General features: G+C 41.5%; 1 protein-coding gene across 1 annotated transcript in view; it reads right to left on the bottom strand.

The window, feature by feature from the left end:
• The window catches only part of LOC134910877 (ceruloplasmin-like), a 327,221-nt gene that overhangs the window by 142,668 nt on the left and 170,623 nt on the right, over window positions 1–13,930 (bottom strand). Inside the window, exons 12-13 of the mRNA XM_063919263.1 lie at window positions 6,242–6,392; window positions 5,852–6,064 (exon numbers count right to left, since the gene is read on the bottom strand). Of these exons, the coding sequence (XP_063775333.1) occupies window positions 5,852–6,064; window positions 6,242–6,392 (364 nt within the window). The remainder of the gene's footprint in view (window positions 1–5,851; window positions 6,065–6,241; window positions 6,393–13,930) is intronic.

Below are 13,930 nucleotides of genomic sequence, written 5' to 3'. Positions count from 1 at the left end.
CTAGCACTTTAAAGACCTGGAGTGACGCCGTCTTTTTTCCGAATGCATATATATATATATATATATATATATATATAAAATCTGCGTCAACAAATGCAAACTCTCAATATCATATTTATGCGATGCTCTCTTTAAACGGTTCCAGCCACGGTCCAGTAATTGTATATCCCAGGAAAATGGCACTCTATTCGTCTTTCCACAAATTTCATTTATTCATTTCCAGTAAATCTAGAAAATCCGGAATAATGGCTCCATTCATGTGTTAAAAATCGTCTATCCACATTATTTTAAGCAATAAAAAACCCTCTGAAATCCATCACAATGTATCAATGCAATGCATACAGAAAAAGTCACTTATCAGTCTGTCGACTTCGGCCATTACCATGACCATTCAAGACTTCTTCATCCTGTCAAAAACTACCATTGCAGCCAGAAAGCCATCCACAGACCTACAACCAAATGCCAGCTTTAAATACCATAAGTGCTTAATCACCAATTTACCATAATTACCAAATAGTCTGCAGGTGTTCAGCCATGCTGTGCCAAGCGCACACTGAATACGTCACTGATGCCGCGCACAGTCTGTCCTCCCCGGACTTCATGGTGCAGAATGACAGGTGACCTACAGCATCTTTGCGTTACATGCACAAACGTCACCACCCAGTATACATATCACGGAGATAGGTAACCATGGTAACACGGACTAATGTTATGCAAGTACAATCCAGCATTCCATAGCCACGACTATAGAAATATGTCTCTTGGTGTGAGAGCAGAAAATATTCTGCGGTGGATTTTCATCTGGGACGTTTCCTGCTTTTCTGCAGTAGGATGTGGATGTGGGCCTACGTCTGGGCTCCATAAAAGTCCAGATATCGGCCTTGTCCATTTTCTTTCAGAAACAATTGGCTTCTCTTCCTGAGGTGCAGATGTTCATGAAAGGTGTTCTGCACATCCAACCTCCCTTTGTGCCTCCTACGGCACCATGGGATCATAATTTGGTGCTGTAGTTCCTCCAATCGGACTAGTTTGAAGCATTACAGGAGGTAGATGTTAAATATCTTACGTGGAAGACAGTCACACTGTTTGGTTAGCATGGCTTTCCTCTTGTTTGTGTGTGCTGGTTCGGAATCTCACCACTATCCTTATCTATCCTTCTCTCAAAGTATGTCCGTCTCCTCAGGCACAGTTTCCTAGACTGAGTCTGGTAGGAGGGGCATAGAGGGAGGAGCCAGCCTACACTATCAAATTCTTAAAGTGCCCATGGCTCCAGTTGGGCCCGTCTATACCCCATGCTACTAAATGGAACCCCGGTATCCTCTAGGACATAAGAGAAATTGAAGATATGGAACAAGATATTTAAAAGAAAAAGTATTATTTATTTTGATTCAGCAAAAATAGAAGAAGAAGAGAACACCCCATTGACCCAAAAAATAACACCCCTAGGCCTAGATGAATGCAGCGGAAGGGTCCATGAAAAGTAAATTGGAGATATGAAACAAGCTATTAAAAATAAAAAGTATTATTTATTTTGATTGAGCAAAAAAAGAAGAACACCCCCTTGACCAAAAAAAGAAGACCCCTAGGCCTTGATTGATGCAGCAGCAGGGACCATGAAAAGTAAATTGGAGATATGAAATAGGTTCATAAAAAAATATAAACACAAACACCTGGCACATCTAGGAGTGGCACTGCAGTGGCAGACAGTATGGTAGTTTTGTTTTATGCACTATTCTCATTAAATGCTCCAAAGAGCAAATAGTGCAAAGAAAGGAGGGGCAAGATGGAAATTGTCCTTTTTTTCCTGCCAGTATTCTAACGGGCTGTCTGACATACTCATCTGGATGCTGTCACTGAAATAATCGTCAACCATTCTTTCAATGGAGACAGCATCATATTAAGCCCACACCACTATCAACTCCTTTCCTGCGTATTAACCCCCCTTCCCCCCTACCACCCTGGAAGTCATGTACTGGGGCCTCTTCATTCAGCCCAATGCCCCCTTCCACAGTTTAGTGTTCTCCCTTTAAACCCATCTCCCACCATCTGTGCAGTAAAGGAGTAATTTGCAGAAATTACTGCTCCAGGTCTACATGATGAGCGAAATATAGAACACCCCCTATCGCCCGCGGGACATCAAAACTGCCACTGATAGCACCCCCCACCCCTACCGCTGGAGGATGGGTAAGGGCCCCAGTACACTGCTTTGCCCAGGGGCCTACACTGCTGTTAAGATGGCCCTGTCCAGTGCATAAACTTTTACTTCACCTATCCCAGATCTACAGGGGTCAATGATCGCAGATGTGTTCTATACCTCTATTGTTGGGAAAAAAAACCCACAAGTGGTCTTGGAAACGGGTCCTTCACCTTACCTCCCTCAGGTTCTGAAAGGAGGTGTCAATCTGGTAGAAAAATGCTAGCATCATATCACACGTATCACACTTATTTTCCCACTGACTAAATATGGGACAATGTAATTCAGGCTTAATTTGAATGAGGTAATCTTCAGGACAATGTTAAAAGGTGAGAGCAGCATTTTATCACTTACTGAGAATACTATTCCATCTCCACAAACCTTTTTTAGTTTGCTACTTCTACTGTTAGCCACCCTGGAAGAGTTTTCTATGAGATCCTACACATGCTTGTCTACAGAAGAACCCCAGATGAAACTTGAGAGAAAATTAGATGACCCCCGGGTGGAAGATGTTGTTAAATAAGAAGTAGAAGGGGAATATCTTTGCAGGTTATTCCATGAGAATTCTGCTCACTCATGTAATTAGCACCAGTGTTCCTGGGTGTCTGAGACAAAGCCCCATCTGTCCATTTGAGTTTGGCTCAAGAATGATCAGTGAGGTGAAATTCCCAGCAACTTGCAGAAGTATACCTAAAACTTGGACATGAAAATAACCCCTAAATCAATATCCAAGGAAAGTCTATGCAGCCAGAAACATCTTTGGTGAAAAGCTGGTATAGTCGGAGTAGTGTTGGCTGTTTCATCAAGGCTATAAATTGGATTTACTTGGAGAAATAATACACCATCATTATGATGCTCTTTTGCCATGAGATCTGGGTAGGTTGGTGATGTAATACATTGATATATAGTTCTATTGCAAATGTGGATTGTGCAGGAGCTCAGAGGAAAGGGAACATGGCACTTGGTGCACACACTACTAGAGTATGATAGAACAAAGGAGATGAAATCCTTCCTTATAGTTAGCTACCAGGATTCATGGAGTTGTGTACTCATTGCATGAACTATTGCCAGGGGAAGCAAATCTCTTGCCTTCAGGTACCTTGGGTTCAGCATCTCCAAAAGATTTATAATCACAGAATCAAGCTCAGAAGATAATGATTTTGCTGTAAATGAGAGATCATTTGGAAGAGAACTACTATAAAAGTGTATCACTATTGACATTGCTGGTTCCAGGCCATTTTGTTTTGATTAATTTAGCCACTAATAGCACCTACTATGCTTGCAAATAGTTCAACTTTTCTCCCATTAAATATACTGCAGTTTCTAGTGGTCAATGAGAATTGAAAGGAGGAGAGGTTTGTATGGCCCCATTAGATAGTGCTTACACTCAGTGAAGTCCATGATTGTGGACAGCAGTTTCCTCACTCATAGTTGACCTCAGCAGATGTGAATTCTCTATGAAAAGAAGTCACTGTGGAATGGTGATTAAAGAGGTGTATCTTACAATCAGAATAACTAAGAAATTAGACATTCTAGACAGTAGTGCAGCCAGGGGCAGTGAGTGGGGGTGGTGGGGTTGTAGATGGATGATTTAAAACCTCCAACCCAAAACTGTGATTGGGATGATCCATATTCATCAAGCAAGTTTGTTCATCCATTATTGAACATTTCATATCACCTTACACCTGCTTTAATTGATGATACATTTTGGCAAATCACACTTTCTGCACATTGAAGAATCAAATAACACTCCTCACTGTCAGAGGGATTTTATATCATAGTATCATATTCATTTTAAAAATGTAACATTTAACATTCAAAATTGTTTGCATGAAAACAGATTATTTACATTTTTAATAACAAAGACAACTGCACGCCACTCACAGAGCACTTAGAAAACAGGCTATGGAGAACACCTGGCCATGAATTGGAGTGGTTAAATCACCTGCACATCGGGAATTCACAAATGGAGGGGGATGTATTGATATCTGTGTTCGGCAGCTGTGGACATCTTTTTAAAGGGTCAATTATGTACAAGGCTAAACCATGCCTTGTACATGATTACCCCCTTTAAAAAAATGTCAAAGTTCGTTCGGCATCCCGCACGGCCATCAAACTCAAACTTTATTATATCCCGGCCATGGTCTTTACTCTCTGGATTACCCTCGTATTACTCCTGAGGGCTGTTTCTGTCTCAGTGTTTATATATACATATAAATACCGCTCCATGTGACCACCCCAGCCTGAGACAGACAACAATAATCAATACAACACACCTGATGCAGGTAAAGATAAGCAGTGAGTTCCAAAAAAACCTCTAATCTCAAACCCTCAGAAACAGAGGTGATTGATTAGATGCAGGCATCTGTGTGAGCAATACATATTAAAAGCACCATACAAAATGTAAAACGACAGTGCTTAACACCATTCAAAGTGAGAAAACAGAGATAACAACCATGGGGGTCATTCTGACCCGTTCGCTCGCTGCTTTTTATTGCAGCCTAGCGAATGGGTACCCACTGCGCATGGGTGTAGCTGGGCTGTGATCGCCTCTGCCTGATTGACAGGCAGAGGCGGTCGCTGGGTGGGAGGGGGTGTCACAGTGGCATTTGGCCTCCGTTTCGTGGGCGCTGTCTGGCCAACGCAGGCCTGGCCGGACCATGCGGGAAGCAGCCCGCAGCGACTGCGTGATGTCATACGCAGCCGCTGTGGACTGGGGAGTGATGAGTAGCTCCCGGCCAGCATGCTAAAACTGCGCTGGTCGGGAGCTACTCTTGAAGTGCAAAGGCATCGCCGCTGTGCGATACCTTTGCACTTCTGAAGGAGGGGGAGGGCGGCACTGACATGCGGCGCAGACTAGCCCTGTGCTGGGCGTCCCCCCTCATGTCAGTGTGAATGACCGTAGCTGTGCTAAATTTAGCACAGCTACGATCATCTCGGAATGAGGGCCCATAATCTATAACAGTAAAATAGTAATTTAACTTGGTGTATATAATATACATACTTAAATAAGTTACTGCTGGAGATTGCAATGGTTCGGTACTTTCTCAAAGTAGAAAGACAACAAACTTTGCCTCAGTGATTCTTGTCTCTTTTCTCTAATATTTCTGTGCAGCATGCAATACCATTTAGGAGGGTTGCATTCAAGTTGGTTAGTTCACAAGTTGACTCCAAAGCAAAGTATTTTTATTAAGGATAACAGGATACAGGTGATTGAAAATAAACAGCAGTCAGTATAATAAGGTATCAATCTCTCCTGGGCTAAATACTGTACAGCCGTAGAGCACTGTGATGCACAAATAACACAGTGACAAGCTTGGGCATTCACAGACCATTTTATAGAGCCAAATAAACAACATGCACTGGATGTCTAATCAACCTGACCTTTAAGTCTGGTGACTCAGACATGCAATGTTATTGTGGCTGATGAGTCATGCCAAATAACAAAGATGTGATGTTACTGTGGTTGATGTTATGCACAATAACATTTAAGAGACAGCTTGTAGAGTTTAACCATGTCAACACAACTGAATGGAAAAGGCAGCAAAAATTATTAACATAGTGAAAATTGAAAAGCACTGGGGTCCGCCTCTATTTTCAAAATTGCTTGCATGAAAACAGATTATTTCATTTTTATAACACTTTTCTGTAACTTACCTTCATTGTCAGGATTCATTATTACTGCATATGAGATGTGTGGAAATACGCTTGCCACATCCCTTGTTACATCATGGACTTGTATGGTGTTGCCTGAGAAGTGGATTCCATGCATGTCAACCTCTGTGCCAAGCCCAAGCATAGACCAGCGGATTATATCTCCTGTACACATGTCCAGCCCAGGCTGATTGCCATACATGTAGCCATTGATAGCTGTGTACAATACATAAGACAATAACAAAACATCAGTGATGCATGCTACATGTTGAAGTGATCATGTATGAAATTATAATAGCCTAACCCTCAGCCAACATATTTTAGTTACAATTTACAGCAATACAACAGGTTAGAAAGTGCCATGCCTAAATCAGTCCTTTAGAAAGCACTTACAGTGCATCATATTGGACTCCTGGAAACCTGGATCTGACTTGTTTACAATGTTGGGACTACTTGTAAATAGCTCAATGTTCTCATCCAGATACCAGCTCTTATTTTCATCAAATACAGCAGGCATCAAGAAGAAATTCTGAAATGCTTCTCTCTGCAAAAACAATAAGATATCTGTATTACCATTGATGACAATATACATATATATATATATATATATATATATATATATATATATAATTAGCAAAAATGACCCAGATGCTGCCAAATAAAGTAAATGAACACTGAGGTTTAGGGTACTATTTATTAATATACTAATTGCAGTATTAATGTGCTAAGCAAGTTTTGGAAAATGATGCACTATTTAGTATCTGAGGCGGACACTTATACATTTGTTTGTATTCTGACACTTATTACACATAAGGAATGTGTAACTATTCAGATAGCTAAACCAAGTCCATTTCTTAATTCACAGATAATAACCTTTTGGAACTTCCACCTTTTATTAATACAGACTGAAATGATTGTCCATACTGTAAAATATAATGGTACTTCTCCAGGATAGATCAATGTTCATGTGATAACAAAATTCAATATGATAAGAGATGTGTAAAGGACAGTACACATGGGCAGAGATGTGTGCTGAGCGATCTATCACAGACCACTCAGCACACATCTCTCCCCCTGCTCTGCACACAGTGCGATGTGTGCTGAGCGAGGACAGAGACTAGCGGGTGAAATGAGCGATGTGCTAGATTGTGCCTGCATGCAGGCCAATCTAGAACCGGCGATAGTGCCGCGTGGGGCCGTGCATTCAATGTCGGACTGGGGCATGAAGGGCCCACCGGGGGAATACCGTTATAGGGGACCATACTTATGGGTGTGGCCAGCCTCCACAGAGGCTTGAAATACACAATAGTTCAGTGTAGTGTAATGCAACATATATACCATGTATAATACAAGTGCACAGTCTGGAACCTGATCCCTAGAGGAAGGAGTGGGCCCTCAGGCAGTGGGGCCTACGGGTGGTTTCCCTTGTACCCCTGTAGGCAAGTCCGACCCTGCGTGCATCGCTATCACTGTGGGGCTTACACACGGAGAGATCCGTGCTTAACTTCTAAGCAATGTAGTCATATTGTTAGATTTTAAGCATGGATCTCTCCGTGTGTATCTCCCTTAAGAGTGGTAGGAAGATATAAACTTGTAGGGTGAGAATAAACTTAACACAGCCTGTCAGCATTTAATACATAAATTAACAGAGAATAAAATGGAGGATATTACCCTTTCACCTGTCACATGGCAAAAAGGCAGATAAGCATAGGCAAACAAATGCAGATTGGCACAGAACAGAGTAGACTTAACCAGCAGAGCGTGGAGCATTAACTTGTCACATAAGATCACTAACAAAACAATATAATATCATAATAGAAATGCTGTGGATCCAGTACACTCCATGGCTGGTATCTGTAGATATCACTATTGAACTATGTAAATACATAAGAACAAGAAAAACAGAATCATTGTAATGCATGCATAACAATTTCACAAGATCCTGATGAGACAAGCACAATATCTGTAATTGGTCTGACAAATGTCTTAGCAGTTCCATCTTTAATAACCTTGACTGCTACTTTCTGAATCTTTCCGTCTCCGCTGGGAAAGTATGTGACAATTAGTCCCACTGGCCACTCATTGACCTGCTCGGAATAGTGTGTTAAGGTTGTGGTGCCAACTTAGCCTTGCCTAGAATGAATCCAACCTGGCTAGCTCCTTTAGGATCTGTCACCTCTAGGCAAGCAACTACAGCTATGGCCTTTGTTGAAGCATCTGAGAAAATACAAATCTCCTTGCATTTCGCTGCAATAAGTGATACAAATTTGTAGCAACGCATAGCTTGGATTTGTTCTAGGGAATGTAAGGAATATTTTGATGTCTCCCATTCTTCTTTCCTTCCTATACAGTAGGTATTGGTGAAGGTAGTGGTGCATTCTAGTCTTGTGAATCTGTAGAATGCTCCCTTAGCAAAAACTTCCCTTGCATTGTTACTGGAGCTACAAACCCAAGTGGGTCATACAGACTGTTGGCTATTGACAGGATACCTCTTTGGGTGTATGGTCTTAATTCTGTTGACAGTTGAAATGTAAAGGTGTCTGTCTTTATATCCCAATTTATTTCTAGACCGAGTTGATTTGGAGGAGTGTCAATGCCTAGATCTATGTTCTTAAAATCCTTTGCATAATCTTACGAGTTGAACGCCTTCATAACTCGGATACTATTCAAAACTATTTTGTGAAGTCTCAAATTAGCAACATTTAACATCGCTTGAGCTCTTTTGAGTAGATGGACAGGTTCATCTTCAGTAGGAAGTGATTTAAGTTCATGATCCCCATAACAGTCACTCTCAATGAATTGCCTTGTATCAGCACCATATTCAATTTTTCCCTCTCGAGCTGTTCTTCTAAGTCCGTAGGTAGCCACTACAGGTTAAGAAACATTACCAAAAACATGCACTTTAATTTGGCATTTAATGTCTTCATCATGTACAGTACATTGTTATTGCAGTATCACAGGAGCCTTAAATAGTTTCTATTGTCTTCTCTAACAACAAAGCAGTAAAACACATGTTGGATATATGCCGTTATAGTTCTTTCCTGAAGTGAATTAACACTCCCAGGAGGTTGTTTGTAAGATCTGGTCCAGTGAGGAGGACATTTATCAATGAAGTACCTTGAAATGTAGTCACTTGAGTCAAATACCACTCTTATCTGACCTGGCTTACGCCAAAGATTGGGAAAAACCAACATTCTTCACTCTTTTCAAGTAAAGGAACTTGTTCTGCATGGCCATTGTCAAATATGTTTTTAGTAAAGGCTATAAAATGAATTATTTTCCAAGTTATGCCTTAGCGAGTTGAATCTTGCAAGAACTTGTTCCTTATTGTTGGGGGGATAACATCTGAATGAATAAAATGGGAATGGGGCAACCCAACTATTTGATTCATCTTTGAAGAATTGTTTATTCATAATTTTTTTAATTCCTTGTTTTCCATTGAAGGTGCAATTTTATTGTCATCCTTCATTGTTTGGAACACAGTATCACCAAGACCTTCACCACCCTTCTTTCATGTAGTAAGGTCTCTGTCAGTATGATTCACTTGACCTTTTTGAACTGTTCTGGTGAGACTCTCTTTTTTAAAGAAGTTATTAGGGTATGGTTCAAATAGGGATACACATCCATTTTTCAGCAAACATGTTTTGAAATGATTGACGTTGTCTGGTCTGCGCATCTTGTTGATACAAATGTCACCCACTATGACCCATCGTAAGTCGAGTCTTTGGGCATAAGGTGCATTGTGTGGGCCGTTGTGTTGTTGACAAACTTTGTGTACCCTCAGCATGTCTCTACCAAGCAGTAGAATTTGAGCAGCTTCATTCAATGGTGAGATGTGATCAGCAATAGCTCTTAAGTGTGGGTGATGACATGCAACATCAGGCATAGGGATCTCACTCCTGTTTGGCAGTTGATCACACTCTATAAGTGTAGGAAGAGAAAGTTTTAGGCTTCCATCCAGTCTCTATTATTTATCCATTTGCACTTCTTCCTAATATATCTTTTTTGTATAAAGTGTGTACGGAGTGGGGTTCTCGCCTATGTTGCATAGGTCAAAAAACTCTTACTCAGCTAAAGGGCTATTACTTTGATCATCCAAAATGAGTACATTTTAACAGGTGATCTGGATGTCTTTTTAAATACATCTTGACCAGGCATATTTTTGAACAGGATCGACTGCTATCACCTTCATTGCACACCTCAGTACATGAAGAAGTGACTAAAGTTTCCATCTTTTCGCACCCCCTCTTCCCAGCAGTCTTTGACACAGGACTGAGGGTGTTGGCACAATTTGGGTTAAAGGTGTAAAGCAGTTACATGTTTCTTCCTATCACACTCCAAACATTTCATTATAGATTTACAGTCTTTAGAGAGGTGATTCGTAGACGAGCAGCATTGGAAACAGATTCCAAAGTTTTTAAGTACATTCTTTCTCTCTTCTAAAGGTTTCTCTCTGAAAGTATGATATTTCTTGAGAGGGTGTGGTTTCTTCTGCAGAGGGCATTGTCTGTATAGGTTGTCAAAGTCAGAAAAATATCACTATGCACACTGCCATATTTGCACCTCATACATGTCCGCGCTGCGCATGCGGGCGCTCTCCCGTGCGTGCGACTACCCGCTGTTACGTGCACCCGCAGGCGCACTGTATGCGCATTTACGGTAGAGTTTCTGTGTGCCCAGCGTGCGACTCAATCGTTACATAATTCAACCATATAATGTATTTTATAAGTTAATATTCCCCTGAGTCCAACAGGTATCAGTGGGTCTCAAATGGCTCTTTGACCTTAGAGATCCCCCAAACAATAGTTTGCATGTTGTGAGGGCTTCACATCTTCATATGCATAGCTAAAGCACAGGAATAGTAATTGAAGATTAATTGTATTCCGAATCAGTATCTTTCCCGCAGACGGAGTACAATAGCCTTTAATTACACTGAGCTTTGAGACTCAATGAGGAGGGCCAACACCTGTGTTTACCAATGGGTTAGGATTTGTCTCCAGAAGAATGATTGCTGAGATGTCATTGTCTCAACTGAGAGTAGACAGTGAGATAGTATTCGCCAAACAATAGCTTCCCACAAGACAGGAATGTGTTGGTCATCACCCATTGTTTTGCATAACCAAGGCCACTGATGCAGCTGGCTCACATGCTGTGAGGGACACACACACCTTGTTGTTGACACCCCCCCACAGCTGGAATGAGGGTATGATATACCCACTGGAGATCACAGGGCTCACTCACTCACTCACTCACTCACTCACACAGCTACCTGGCACCCAGCAGCATGGAGGCTACATCCCCAGGACATCCTCCAAACTAAAGGCTAAGTATAGAATTCAAATGGCTAGATAAGGAAATATAGACAGATTGCTTTCTGGTTTAAATAGGATATTGTGGCTTGGTTGTGTGATTGTTGGGTGTTTGTGTGATGGATCTGGGAGTCTGTGATGGTAGCTGGGACATTGGACAGCCTGTGGCATAGCATTTGTGGTGTTTGTTTGCCTATGGTGATTTAGAATAGATTGTGCTGGTTTGTTATAATATATCTTGTTAATCATAAATACCACCATGCAGTTGCGTTTGGGCATGTGCTTGTGGCAATGGCAGGCTGAGATGTGTGGTTGCATTGTGATCTGGTCTTGTGATGAATTTGCTCTGGTTATTGAGATGCTGAAGTTGTTTGGAATGTGAAAGTGAATGGGATGGTTCTAGGAAGTTGGATTGAAATTGTGAAGGGTGATTTAGATGGTTTGGAATTGTAGAATCAGAGCATATGCATTGTTCTGAGGCTTGGACATTTTGGAATAAAATGGAGTCTTGTGTCTTCTGCTATGTGATTGTGGTGTAGTAGAGAGTGCCATGTGTTTGGACCTGCAAAACTAAAATGGCTGCTGCCGGTGTTTTCCCCTCCCCCTTTCAACCATGTGTTGCAGTCTTCATGGGAGTTTTCTCAAAATGGAGTCTAGCTTCTGTCCCATGCGGTATTGTAGGGTGTGTATATAGGGACAGCCAGTATGGGTAAGGTCAAGTATTTTCTCCACAAAGATTCTCAGCATTGAATAACTGCGCAGCGATTGTTCCTCACATGTGTAAGCTTCTCTGCAATCATATTGTTCTTCTTGTTATTCTGAGCCAATCTCTCTCAATCTCTCTCTCTCTCTCTCTCTCTCCTCATCTTTCTCTCTCATTTTCCCTTAAATAGTATTGTATTATATTTCCTGTGTAGTTATCTGGTTAGGTAGTCTATGTTATATTGTAGTGTATGACTTGTATTGTGTTTAATTCTTTTGCAAGTATAATAGTCATAATACATATAATAGGTTTTGGACCCTAAGCCCAGGTATCTGTGTATTTCTTATAGTGTTAAGTATTCCCTGAGCGTCGGTGACGCCCAAGCAGCTTTGTAGTTAATCAGGTTACACCAGGTTGCATTTACACTCTATCACCACACTAAGGTTTACTGTATATTTCATTGTTAAAGGTATAGATATAAAGGTTTAACGTCGTAAGCGTCTGCACCACTGGAGATCTCCTCGTGGTCCCAAGCGTCCGCTACGCTATAGCGAATCATTACGTTAGTCGGCAGCCAATAGCGTGCCTGCCTGTGATCTCTGGGCCGTAAGCGAACGTGACGCTTGAGCGTCTCGACTACGGTTGAGCGATCGTTACGCAACTTGCGTACCCATACGGTACTTCTTACGTAGATAGCGTACAGTGTTCTTAGACCTCTTAAAGTGTTTTATATACGATAAATATTTAGCTTTATCAATTGGGGGCCGTCCAGTCCTTCACATATCTGCACTAGGTAATATCAGCAGACATTATCCATCAGCAAAGGGCGGGAGGTTGTATCCCTCGTAGTGCTGACGGGATAAGCGTCTGCTTCGCTTAGGTAAAGGGTGCTGAAGGAATCCGGGAACCGGAGGTAAGAGCAAAACGCTAGTGTCTTTTAAAACTGTATTTTTCTGTCTTGCGTACACACGCACGCACACATATATATCTGCATTTCTTTTTCATTTATGTATTTTCGTATATCACTCTCCTGTCTGCCAGTTTTATAGTTGATAAACGTGCTGAGAGAGATTTGCCGCTATTTCAATAGTTTGAGTAAAGGTAATATAGTTAAAGTGTAGACAAACACACAGTTTTTGCCTGGGAGATAAGGCGAAGTCAGTGTGGTGTGTGGTAGATGATCAAGGATCATCTACATTGATAAAAGTATAAATTGTGTTACGGTGGATCTTTGCTTTGCGTACACGTGTCTCTAACAAAGACTTGCGTACGCAATCCAAAGGCCGACGCACGCAGCGTATATTACGCAACGGAGCGTCTGGGTACGCCCACGTAACTCAAACAACAGGCGATAAGTAGCGCAACGCGGTAAATAACGCAAAGCGATAAATAGCACAAATTGATTTCAGCTTTCCAAAACTTAGTTTAAATACCTTACTTTACTGCAACACCTCTGGGGAGAGCTATCAGACTACGGGAAATGATTTTTTTTCTGATCAGAAAACTATAAGAATGATAGTGGGTTGAAAACGGTATGAGTGTATTGAATCCCGCTTTGTGGACTTTGTGATCTATGTGATAAAACGGTATTGAATCCCGCTTTGTGGACTTTGTGATCTGTGTGATCTATGAGCACGGCCTGAAGTGAAAACGTGCAACAGAGTGTGATAAAGTTTTCGTTGTGTTACGCTCTGGCTGTTTTGGAGCACAGTAGGGAGACTCCAATGATCCTACCATTTATGGGCAACAAGTGTCTATAAGTGGTACGATTGGACCGCACGGTTGTATGTGTGACCAATAACGCAACGTGATATGAGGTCGTATATCCATGCGTAAATCTTGCCCTCATACGTGTTGTAGGGAGCACATGCAAGCGTGATTTGTGTAAAGAAAAAGGAAGGGAATTTTCTCAGGAAAATCTCTAAAGATAGGGCCTGCAACGGCTACACGTGTCTGCTAGAAGGCGGACCGGAGATACCCGGAGCAGAAGAAGTTCAGTGGAAGAGCTTTAAGGATTTCCAACGAAGTTCTGTGTTTGGTGCATTTTAGGAAGTTTTTCTGTGTTAGACA

Source organism: Pseudophryne corroboree, chromosome 4, assembly GCF_028390025.1.
Source record: "Pseudophryne corroboree isolate aPseCor3 chromosome 4, aPseCor3.hap2, whole genome shotgun sequence".
In the NCBI taxonomy this organism is placed as follows: Eukaryota; Metazoa; Chordata; class Amphibia; order Anura; family Myobatrachidae; genus Pseudophryne; species Pseudophryne corroboree.
The sequence above is the reverse complement of the archived record's forward strand: the minus strand, read 5'-3'. Positions and strand labels throughout refer to the sequence as shown.